Source organism: Juglans microcarpa x Juglans regia, chromosome 1S (assembly GCF_004785595.1).
Source record: "Juglans microcarpa x Juglans regia isolate MS1-56 chromosome 1S, Jm3101_v1.0, whole genome shotgun sequence".
NCBI lineage: Eukaryota > Viridiplantae > Streptophyta > Magnoliopsida > Fagales > Juglandaceae > Juglans > Juglans microcarpa x Juglans regia.
Genome location: NC_054595.1, coordinates 28,245,128 through 28,257,817, shown reverse-complemented (window position 1 = coordinate 28,257,817; position 12,690 = coordinate 28,245,128). Strand labels below are relative to the sequence as shown.

At 36.6% G+C, this 12,690-nt stretch overlaps 1 protein-coding gene across 2 annotated transcripts; it reads left to right on the top strand.

Moving 5' to 3' along the window:
- The first annotated feature begins 3,456 nt into the window (after positions 1-3,456).
- On the top strand, positions 3,457-12,320 carry LOC121246312. 2 transcript variants are annotated; one of them, XM_041144428.1, is made up of 8 exons: positions 3,457-3,617; positions 3,686-4,151; positions 4,281-4,398; positions 10,191-10,312; positions 10,879-10,964; positions 11,336-11,445; positions 11,543-11,575; positions 11,979-12,320. In XM_041144428.1, the coding sequence occupies exons 1-8, from the start codon at positions 3,524-3,526 to the stop codon at positions 12,033-12,035; spliced, it is 1,086 nt and encodes a 361-aa protein (XP_041000362.1). In that variant the 5' UTR covers positions 3,457-3,523; the 3' UTR covers positions 12,036-12,320. The 2 variants fall into 2 exon arrangements, with proteins under 2 accessions (XP_041000362.1, XP_041000361.1); XM_041144427.1 differs by having other exon boundaries at positions 11,540-11,575.
- Positions 12,321-12,690: the final 370 nt, after the last annotated feature.

Genomic DNA, 12,690 nt, shown 5'->3' with positions numbered 1-12,690 from the left:
GCTAGTATGATTAGTAGTTTATGTTATACAACTGATTGTACTAGACCTAACATTGCTTATACAATAGAAGTACTTAGTAGATTTACTACCAAGCCAAAAAAAGACCATTGGTATGCAATGGATCAGATAATGAAATATTTATCCAGTACAAAATATTATGGTTTGTTTTATAAAAAATATCTTGTTGTACTCGAAGGTTTTCGTGATGTCGATTGGAATATCTTGTCAGAATCACTATTTGTTATATTTTTACTTTGTATGGTGATGCTGTATGTTGAAAGTCTAAAAAATAAATTATTATTGCTAACTCAACTATGGAAACCGAGCTTATAGCTTTGACTTCAGTAAGTGAGGAAGTAAACTGATTGAGAAATCCACTACATGAGATCCCATTGTGGAAAAAACTAGTTTCATCCGTAGTAGTTCATTGTGATATACTGCTATTATTGGTAGAGTACAAAATCGATACTACAATTGTAAATTCAGACCAATAAGAAGAAAATATAGTACTGTGAGATCCTATTTGAATGGTGGTGTCATTAACGTGGATTATGTTAAATTATGTGATGATCTAGAAAATCCACTGGCCAAGACATTGACAAGAGAAAGAGTTTATAATACATCAAGGGGAATGAGATTAAAGTCCATACAGTCATGAACCACATATGAGGATACCCAACCTAGAGATCAAAGATTCTGAGAATTGGATTCAATAGGAATAATGAATTATTTCGTGGTAGTAAGAAATGCACAATTTACTTTAATTGATAATTTTTCCATTCCTATGGTGTGAGTACATTTATCATATAATGATTGACCGGATGAATTGTTTTAAATACTTTTAATGAAAATCTGTAACTCTTATGAGTAGGGTATTAAAATTACATGAGTTTTCTTGACATATTTCACCTATGTGAGTGTGGGAGTGAGGCTGCTCTCTATGAGAATTGGACTTGTTCTCAAATACACTCGTGAAACCAGGAATAATACAAGGCCGTAATGTGCTGGCTAATAAAGTTCATGTCAATACCTGGATTGTTATGTGTGAGCAGTGATTTTTTATTTTCTTTTAGAAATTATTGTTCAAGTCTGAGATTACTACTAACTCTGGAGTAAAAATTATTATTTTACTAAATGAGAGTTCAATGCAGAGCATACCTTCATGATGCATAATAATCATTCTTTGTCTGTAAATATCTATATTTTTTATGTTTTTTATCATTAAAAAATAGTGAAAAAATGTTGGTATTTTTTAATAGATTGTATTTGAGGAAGTTTTAAACGAAATCATTGGAGTACCGAATAATCTGATAAAAATCTTTAAGACTGTTTTCAACGTATAAGTAAAAACTCAGCTACCCGTTTGTATCTTTTTAGTTTCTAGAATTAGGAGCGATATGGCATGCATTAACGACACATGATCTGATGGTAGGATCCGTAAAAACCAACGTAGAGTTTATTAAGAAAAGAAAAAGGCTTTAAGAAGTGGTAGTGGGGTGTACGAAAAATAAAACAGAGAAAAAAAATTGAAGTCATTTTTTCATCATTGTATGTGTAGTGAGAAAAGAAAAAAAAAATTGTAATTTGAGATTATTGAGAATTTTTGAGATAAAAGAGAGATGCAATTTTTAGAGAAGCTTTGGGCTCAATAATTTGTGTAGAGTTGATTTGAGCTATATGATGATCTGTTGAGTTGTGTTTCTTAAATAAGACAAGTCAAAATGAGGTCTATTGCACCGGATCAATTGAAACTTTACATACCGCAAAGGGCTTAAGGCTCAGTTTGGATTATAAAATACTCTCAACACACCTCATCTCATCATTATAACTTTCACAAATTCTCATATAAAATACAATAAACAATTCAATTTTTTCAAATTCTAAAATAATAATAATATTAAAAAATAATATTCTAACAATATTTTATTTAAATTTTAACTTTCATCTCAACTTATCTCATCTCAACTCACTATCTAAACCTAATCTAAATCTTCTTAAAGAGAGCGAGATTTTCGTATCTCAATCCAAGCTAGTTTTGTTTGAATTTTTCATTTCATTATAATTTTTTATTTTGATACTGTGTATTTCCTAACATTTTCCTTCCACGAAACGAGAAAAAAAAAAGGTCTGAGTTTCTTAAATTTATTCTCTTTCTCCAAGTCTCTAATGTATATTCCAAGTCTCATATAGTAGAATATTAATATTTTTTCTATAATTCTTAATTTAGAAAAAAATAAATAAATCGCAAAAATAATTTTAAAAAAATAGTATTATTAAATTAATAATATTTTATTATTATTTTAACTAATAGATGGATAATCTAATGTGAGAATAGATTTTGAGCGGAATATCTAAATGTAAAATTATGTGATATTATTCAAATTATAACTTTACATTTGCATAATTTGTGGCCAATACTCTTAAGGGAGGTTTGGATAGTGAATTGAGATGAGATAAAATAAAAATTGAATAAAATGTTATTAGAATATTATTTTTTAATATTATTTTTATTTTGAGACTTAAAAAAAATTGAATTATTTATTGTATTTTGTATGGGAGTTTGAAAAAGTTATAATGATTAGATGAGATGAGATGAATTGAGAAGCTTTCACAATCCAAACAACCCCTAAATTGTATTTTGTAACTTTATATTTTAAGCATCCACGATCCAACACTCCTCATTATTCAGAGTAGGCAGTGCCTAGTCAAAATTTAGCTAATTTTTATTAAAGTGATCTGAATTGGAATGGTTCAAACTTTAAGACTCTACTTTTGAAGTATAGTAAAATCATTTATTTCTCAAATTTTGGTCAGTTACTGTTCATCTCCAAAACAATATTTTATTCTAAATTATTTTTGTTGGCTTTACAAAATTGTAAATGTGGATGTTGGATAGAAGAAAGGTTGACAAAAATTATATATGTGATTTTTGAGTGTGAGAAGGGTTTGTAAAATGTATTTATTAGATAATTAGGTTGAGGAAAAAAATAGTTAAGAAACAATAATTTTAAGTAAAAATTTAATTATTAATTAATAAATGAAGTATATTTACAAAATATTAAAAAAAATTATTATTAAAATATCTAATATGATCTTATTATTTTGATTTGGGGATGAATAGTCTAATGTGGATTAGTTTCTTCAATGACTTTCAACTTTTAGTCAAATTTTAAACTTGACAATGGCTAGATCATTATCAATGCTCTTAGATAACTACACTGTGTTGTTTCTATACGACAACTCCCATATTGTTTGTTTTTACAACCATTTTCATTTTATTTTATATCATCTCATATCATTATAAATTTTACAAATTTAAAAAAAATCAATTTTTTTAAATAAAAACAATTAATATTAAAAAAATATATTTTAATAATATTTTATTTAACGATTTTAATCTCAACTATTTTTTTTTTGTAGGCTTAATGTCAACTAATTTATTCTGAAAAAATCTATTCTCGTTTTCAAAATACAAACGAGGCCCGAGTAGTTCGGTGCGACTGGGTCCGCACTCCGCAGAGTAATGTCTAGTTCGAGGTTTCTCTTCAGAAACGGTACGGTGCTCCACACCTCCGACGCCACCGCTCCAATCACAACCTTCCTCGAGTCTCATCCAGGTACTCCTACCCATTCCCACCGCTTACGCGATTTCTTTTGCTTACGGAAAAGGCACTTTTCTTTTCAGGCGCTTATACGACCACTCGTACTCACAACATTGCTTCGTGCCTCTTGTTCTGGGAAAGGCACGTTAATCGACTTGCCGAATCGATCCGAATTCTATCGAATTCGGCTCCGAAACTTTTATTCCAACCGAACAACCCTCGACTTTCTTTGCCAGTGACTTCGCCGATGTGGGAATCGGCAGTTCGGGCGCTTGTGGACGACTCGATGAACAAAGCGTTGCCCATTGCAATGAATGAGAGGAGCGGTGGGGAGGAACTGTCCGTTACGGTGCTTGTTTGTGGGAGCTCAGGTAGATTTAATGAATTCGAGTACGTGGATGAAGAATTGATGCGCGAAGCTCTTGATGTGTATGTTTCTGTTGGGTGTTATGTGCCTCGTGCCTTCGGTGTTCGAGGAAATGGCGCACGCCTGGCCGTGGTTGGTCAGGGGAGGGATGTCGCGAATGCTAAGTATTCGGATTGGGTGAGGTCGGTACTGTGTTTCCAATCTCTCTTTGGCTGTCGAAAAAATTGAGATAAAAGGAAAAAAAGTGAAAGTTATTCTTACTCTGGTGCTTATTTGAGAACAGTCATTTGGAGAATTGGTTTGCTGTACAGACTTAGGAAGCCCCTGGAGAAGTTGAGGCCTCCTTCAGTGACCGAGCTCCTGTTGTCGAATGATGGTGATCAGATACTCGAAGGTTGTGTGACAAACTTTTTTGTTGTCTGTCGCAAGGTGAGCGGCTAAGGACTTATAAATATTCATCCATTGTTGGATTAGCTCATTTGTGCTCAGGTTAGATTTTATTAGGAAATTATTCGCCAAGTAGCATTTTTGTTCTACTTCTCGCCGTCGATGGTCCACATGTGAACATTTTACTGCCATTAGACTTGAATAGACTTAAGTCGAACGTGAATCTTATTATGAGATTGTTGTGTGGTTGGAGAAGTTCGTTTTTTTCTTTTGGCTCGCCATTGTTCCATACTGAGACCACATGGGTGTACATGTCCTTGTTAAGAGGTGGCTTGAATTCAGATTGAACAGTGCATGTGTCGTAGGTTCGCTCAAGCGAAGTCAGACAGAGAGCTTCGTTCGACATTCAGCTCGAGCGAATTCAGACAGAGAGCTTCGCTCAAGCATCGCTCGACATTCAGCTCGAGCGATATGAAGACAGAGAGCTTCGCTCGACACTCAGCTCGAGCGAATTCAGACAGAGAGCTTCGCTCAAGCATTGCTCGTATGTTGGCTTGAGCGAAGTATGCAAAACCTACGCTCGCTCGACACTCGCTCGACGTTCGCTCGAGCCAATGTTCACAAAAGTGAATTCTCACTTTTCCTATAAATACCAAACGGCGCCCACTTCTTCCACATACTTCAGAAATCACTTTTTTGTCTAGTTTTTAGTGTTTTCTTGAGAGAGAAGTTTAGAGTGAGTTTGAGAGATAACTTCTTTGTGAAGTTTTGTTGTATTCATCTATACTCCATCTTTATTGATAGTGAAATCTCTGATACCGACCCCACCAGTGGACGTAGACTCACTTTGAGTCGAACCACTTAAATCTTGGTGTTCTTTCTGTGTGATTGTCATCAATTTCTTTTGTTTATTTCCGCTACTATACTTCGAGTTAGTCTTAGATCTACAGTTATTCCCAACAAACTGGTATCAGAGCTTGGCTCAGGGTAATCTGGAGGGATGGCTATGGCTAAGTTTGAAGTGGAGAAATTTGACGGTCAGAACAGTTTCAGTTTATGGCGCATCAAGATGAATGCTTTACTGCGACAATAGGGCTTGTCAAAAGTATTAGAAGTGTCGGTATCTGACGATTCTCCGGCTCCTTTGAAAGAAGAAGAAGAAAAGGTACACAGTACTATTCTTTTGTCACTATCTGATGGAGTTTTAAGAGAGGTTGCTGACGAGGAGACTGCAACTGGTCCCTGGTCGGCACTAGAGAATCTATACATGAAGAGATCTCTCACCAACCGTTTGTATTTGAAATAACGGTTATACTCTCAAAATGAAGGAAGATACTCTTATTTTTGAACACCTAGATGAATTTAATAAAATCATTATGGATCTGAGGAACATAGATATTAAGCTTGAAGAAGAAGATCAAGCGTTAATTATTTTATGTTCATTACCCACATCTTTTGAGAACTTTGTGAATTCCATGTTGTATGGTAGAAATTCAATTTCCTTGATAGATGTAAAGTCTGCTTTGAATTCTAAGGAGTTGATGAATAAATTGAGTATGAAGAACACTAATGAACAAGCTAGTGGCTTGTTTGTTAAGGGGTCCTCAAGCAGGGGTAGATCGAATGACAGGGGTTCAGAGAAGAATAAGGGAAAATCCAGAGGCAGTTCACAAACAACGTTTAGTAAGAAAAATGTTAAATGTCATTACTGCCATAAGTTTGGTCACTACAAGAATGAGTGTCCAAAATTGAAAAACAGAGAGGACGGCACTAGTTCATCTAATGCCGTTAGTGTTGCTGATGATAGGTCTAACGACCTAGATCTTGTTCTAGCAATTAGCGACTCAAGTAGTCGCTTTAATGACAAGTGGGTCATGGACTCAGCTTGCACTTTCCATATGTGTCCCAAGAGGGACTAGTTCACTAACTATGAATCGGTCAATAGAGGTTCCGTTTTGTTAGGGAATGATATGGGTTGTAGAATTGCTGGAATTGGTTCAGTCAGAATTAAGATGTTTGATGGAATTGTCCGGACATTGTCTAATGTTCGACACATTCCAGAGTTGAAAAAGAATCTTATTTCTTTGGGTACTCTTGATTCTCTGGACTACAAGTACACTGGTGAAGGTGGAGCTACCAGAGTCAGTAAGGGCTCTATGGTTGTGATGAAAGGAGATAAGACAAATGGTCTTTATTTCCTTCAGGCTCTACAGTGACAGGTGCAGCTGCAGTGTCGGTTTCAGATGATCCAGATTCAGATGTCACCCGTTTGTGGCATATGCGTTTGGGTCATATGAGTGAGAAGGGGATGTCAATTTTGAGTAAGCAGGGTTTGCTATGTAATCAGAAGATAGGGAAACTGGATTTCTGTGAACACTGTGTGTTTGGAAAACAGTGCAGGGTTCAGTTCTCTACAGGGGTTCACAGAACCAAAAGTTCTGTGGACTATATTCATTCTGATCTTTGGGGCCCATCTTCCGTCCCGTCAAAAGGTGGAGCTCAGTATTTGCTTATGTTCATTGATGATTTCTCACGGAAGGTTTGGGTTTACTTTCTGAAGTAGAAAAGTGATGCATTTGTTAACTTCAAACCGTGGAAAGTTTTGATTGAAAATCAGACGGGCAAGAAAATCAAGCGACTTCGCACTGACAATGGTATGGAGTTTTGCGGAGGTGAGTTTGATGAATTCTGTAGAAATGAGGGTATTGTCAGACATCGTACAGTTAGACATACTCCACAGCAAAATGGGGTAGCTGAACGGATGAACAGGACTCTCTTGGAGAGAGCCCGCAGCATGCTTTCTAATGCAGGCTTGGCTAAGGATTTCTGGGCTGAAGCAATCAACACAGCCTGCTTCTTGGTCAATCGTTCTCCAGCCACAGCGATTGGTTTGAAGACTCCGAATGAGGTATGGTCTGATACTCCTGTTGATTATTCAAATTTGAAAGTTTTTGGTTGTCTTGCATATTTTCATGTTAATGATGGAAAACTTGAGCCAAGGGCTAAGAAGGGCATATCATTGGGTATGCCAGTGGGGTGAAGGAATTCAGGTTGTGGTGTACTGATCCTAAATCACCCAAGTTTGTGATCAGTAGGGATGTCACTTTTGATGAAAAATCCATGCTTAATCTGAGAAAGGAGATTACTGAGTCTACAGGACAAGAACAGGATGTTAGAAAGCAGGTGGAGTTTCAGGTGGAAGCACCACAAGGGCTGCCCAGTGGTGCCCAAGATCATGCTATTGTAGATGAGCATGATTCTGATTCGAGTAGCGGCGCACAAGGTGAGCAAGACTACAATATAGCGACTGGTAGACAGAGGAGGCATATTAGACCATCTCAGAGATATGCTCATGCAGATATGGTGATGTATGCTCTTACTACAGCAGATAATATTGTTGGTTAGGAGCTTTCCAGTTATTCAGAAGCTGTCAAGAGCGCAGAATCTGCACAGTGGTGCGCAGCTATACTGAAGAGATTAAGTCTCTTCACAAAAACCAAACATGGGATTTGGCTCTGTTGCCAAAGAAGGTGAAGACTGTTGGCTGCAAATGGGTCTTCAAAAGAAAAGAGGGAATCCAGGGTGATACAGATGCAAGATACAAGGCACGTTTAGTTGCTAAGGGCTTCAGTCAGAGAGAAGGCATCGACTTCAATGAAGTCTTCTCTCCAGTGGTGAAACACAGTTCGATCAGATTGCTACTTGCTATAGTAGCATTGTATGACTTAGAGCTGCAGCAACTTGATGTTAAAACAGCGTTCCTACATGGTGAGCTTGAAGAGACCATTTATATGCATAAGCCAGAGGGATTCATTGTTGAAAACAAGGAAGATCATGTGTGCAGATTGAAGAAATCTTTATATGGTTTGAAGCAGTCGCCAAGGCAATGGTATAAGCGGTTTGATTCCTTTATGATTGATCATGGTTATTTGAGAAGTAACTATGATAGTTGTGTTTATCATAAGGAATTATTTGATAAGTCTTTCATCTATTTGCTATTATATGTTGATGATATGCTTATTGCTGCTAGAAGCATATCTGACATAAGTTTGTTAAAGACCCAACTCAGAAATGAGTTTGAAATGAAAGACTTAGGTGCTGCGAAGAAGATTTTGGGAATGGAAATCTTCAGAGATAGGAAAGCTGGAAAGTTGTACTTGTCCCAGGGAAAGTACATTGAGAAAGTGCTTCAGAGATTTGGGATGTTTGATTCCAAACCAGTAAGTATACCACTTGCTACGCACTTTAAGCTTTCAGCTAGCCTATCTCCTCAGACAGATGAAAAGGAATTGTTCATGTCTAGTGTTCCTTATTCAAGTGCAGTTGGCAGCATCATGTATGTAATGGTTTGCACCCGCCCAGACATTTCACAGGCCGTGAGCGTAGTTAGCAGGTATATGGCTAATCCGGGTAAGACTCATTGGCAGGCTGTGAAATGGATACTCAGGTATCTGAGGGGAACCCTGAACTTTGGGTTAATATTTGATAGAGATGTCGATCTCAGTTCCAAAGTTACTGTTTTTGTTGATTCTGATTATGCTGGAGACTTAGATAAGAGAAGATCATTGACAGGTTATGTTTTCACTCTGTGTGGGTTAGCTATTAGTTGGAAAGCAACACTGCAATCCACTGTTGCTTTATCAACTATCGAGGCAGAGTACATGGCAGCAGCAGAGGCTGTTAAGGAGGCCATTTGGTTGAAAGGCTTGGTCAATGATTTGGGTTTACAGCAAGATGGGATCTCAGTATTCTGTGACAGTCAGAGTGCAATACATTTGACCAAAGATCAAATGTATCATGAGAGAACGAAGCACATTGATGTCAGGTACCATTTTCTCAGAGAGATTGTTATAGAGGGTGCTATACAGATTCTGAAGATTGCTACTACAGAGAATCCAGCAGATATGATGACTAAGCCAGTTGCAGTATACAAGTTCAAACTTTGTTTGGACTTGATTGGTGTTCGCATTTTGTTATTCCCGTAAGGGATTTGATGGTGGGGATTGGTTTTGTGGTCGGAGGTTTTTTGTGTTGAAATTGGCAGAGTTCAAGCCAAGGTGGAGATTTGTTAAGATGTGGCTTGAATTCAGATTGAACAGTGCATGTGTCGTAGGTTCGCTCGAGCGGAGGTTCACTCGGCTCGAGCGAAGTCAGACAGAGAGCTTCGCTCGACATTCGCTCGAGCGAATTCAGACAGAGAGCTTCGCTTAAGCATCGCTCGACATTCAGCTCGAGCGATATGAAGACAGAGAGCTTCGCTCGACATTCGCTCGACACTCAGCTCGAGCGAATTCAGACAGAGAGCTTCGCTCAAACATTGCTCGTATGTTGGCTTGAGCAAAGTATGCAAAACCTACGCTCGTTCGACACTCGCTCGACGTTCGCTCGAGCCAATGTTCACAAAAGTGAATTCTTACTTTTCCTATAAATACCAAACGGCGCCCACTTCTTCCACAGACTTCAGAAATCACTTTTTTGTCTAGTTTTTAGTGTTTTCTTGAGAGAGAAGTTTAGAGTGAGTTTGAGAGATAACTTCCTTGTGAAGTTTTGTTGTATTCATCTGTACTCCATCTTTGTTGATAGCGAAATCTCTGATACCGACCCCACCAGTGGACGTAGACTCACTTTGAGTCGAACCACTTAAATCTTGGTGTTCTTTCTGTGTGATTGTCATCAATTTCTTTTGTTTATTTCCGCTACTATACTTCAAGTTAGTCTTAGATCTACAGTTATTCCCAACAGTCCTAATGTACCACACTCATGTGCATTCCCTCCTCTATTTCGTGTTTGTTTAAAAACTGGAATATTCTATTTCTATGTGGAGGTCTTTCCAGGATAACGATGAAGCCAAGGGGACTTGCTTGCATGATCAGAATAATACATGTGCTTTCGAAGTACAGACAGCTCCTATTCAGGATGGTGTCCTTCCAGGAATTATTCGCCAAATAGTGATGGAGTAAGTATTTTTTCTGTTGCAAACTTTTGAATTTTTATTTTATTTAATTTTTTTCATTTTTCTGACTACATGTGGAGATGTTAACACTATTGCCACAAAGTTTGTTCATTTCTCATTCAGAGTTTATGTCCATGAAAATTTGCCCACAGTCAATATTTCCATCTCTTTAACAGGAGAAGTTCTTTGAAGCTTTCTCTAATGTCCATAGATCATGTTGAGGGCTGCAAGTTGTCCTTTCAACGGTGAATTTAATAATCAGTTGCTCTAACCTGTGAGGTGTTCTATCACGCTCATTCAGATAGAACTATAACCGCGAAGATGCAACTAATTTGCCTAATAATGGAATTATTTCTCGTTCAGTGAGCATATGAGCTATTATTTTGCAATAGAAGACAGGGCACTTGGTCAATACTAGCCTAGGCATTATCGCGGTATTCAACTTGTCCATGTTCACTTTCTGTTATGAATCACCCAACATTCACATGTTACTAAATAAAAAAAGAATGAGCGCATATCATGCTTGTAGATTCAATATGTTTAGATTTGTTATTCTACAATTTTGACAGAGTATGCTTGAACAAGGGAATCTCATTTTGGGAAGTTGCCCCTTCATGGTCAAAACATGAAATTTGGGAGGAGGCGTTCATCACAAGTAAATCTTTGTTCTTTCTATAACTTTTTTTTTTTTTTTGGGGGAGGGGGGGTGGCAATCACCTCTCTTTGTTTCTAGCACCAGTAAATTTCAGGCCTTGGGTACTTATTTTGGCATTAAAACTGGTTCCAATCTCACAGGAAATTCGAATGCTCAACTCTTTTTTTATAAGTAATCCAAATGCTTGATTCTTATCATCCAAGAATGAGGATCTCGACAATTTGGTCCATTACAAATTTCAGGATTAACTTTGACCAGAAAACTTATTTTTGTTGAGGGATTTTATGTAGTTGCAGTTATTTTTTTTATAATTATGTAATTGCAGTTGTTTTACCATACAACTGTACCATTGATAGACAGTCGTATTGCAGGTAGCTTGAGACTTTTGGAACATGTGGAGACAATTCAAGTTCCAAGTTCATGGAAGTCACTTAATTCAAAAACTTGGGAGGAGATATCGTGGGAACAGAAGCAGTTTGAGGTGCGCGAGGCCTTGAGAGTTTTAAAATAGATTTATGGCTTTGAGCTGCTGTGAGTTAATGACTTTTCACGAGTATGTTATTTTGAATTAAAAGCAGGAGGGTCCTGGGATGATCACAAGAGTAATCCAGGTGAGTGTATACGTTCTTTTATTACTTGCACCATCTATAAAAATATAAAAATCATCATCATTTTAACATATCATCCTTTGATATGACATTAAATGATTGGTAGGTAAGTGAAACATAAATAGTTTTCCAATCATTTATTGCCACATTATTGGATGATGAATAAAGTGATAATGGGTAACATCACTCAAAAATGTATTCGTGTGCAACAATATTGCATATACATGGACACGAGTAGATAGAAAGATCAGAAACCTCCTGTGGGGAGTGAAACTATGCAATGTCATCAAGCCCAATATGACTGTGTTATCAGCTTCTTAAATTTCGGAAACATTGAGAGGCAGGATGATGATGACAATTATTTCTTCTTCTTCTTCTTCTTCTTCTTCTTCATGTTGAGGAACAGAAAGGGATCATGGAGAAAGCAAATCTGGAAGGGTTCCCAATAGGTGATGCTGTGTGAAATGTGGAGCAATTTTGTTTACAATGTCGTCTTCTCAAGCGCAAACTGTGTCATCTTTTCTGAAGGAACCAATGAATTGATTGCCTTTTTACTATATAAATCTCAAGTCTACCTACCAAAAAAATAAATAAATTTCAGGTCTGTAAAAGGTCTAGAGCTCGTTTCAGCTCCACCAGCCCCCGAACCAAGGTCCCATGCCTTTGTCTATGCTGGCTGGAACTGGCTGTGGAGAGACCAGGGATTTTTGCATCAGCTAATTAAGGTCTCGTTTGGTTAGTTCAAATGAGATGGGATAGATGTTTTGTTGTTAAATAAAATATTGATATAATATTATTTTTATTTTGTGATTTGAAAAAGTTGAATTGTTTATTATATTTTATATAAAAATTTGGAGAATTTGAAGAATTTGATAGTTCATATGAGATGAGACAGATGTTTTGTTAAAAATTAAATAAAATATTATTACAATATTATTTTTTAATATAATTTTTATTTTGTAATTTGAAAAAATTGAATTATTAATTATATTTTATATAAGAATTTAAATAATTTATAATAATTATATAAAGTGAGATAATTTACTTTGGAAACCAACCTAAGTTTTCCGTGGTTAATATGGCCCACGTCTAGATGGAGGCAAACTTTATTTTTTATT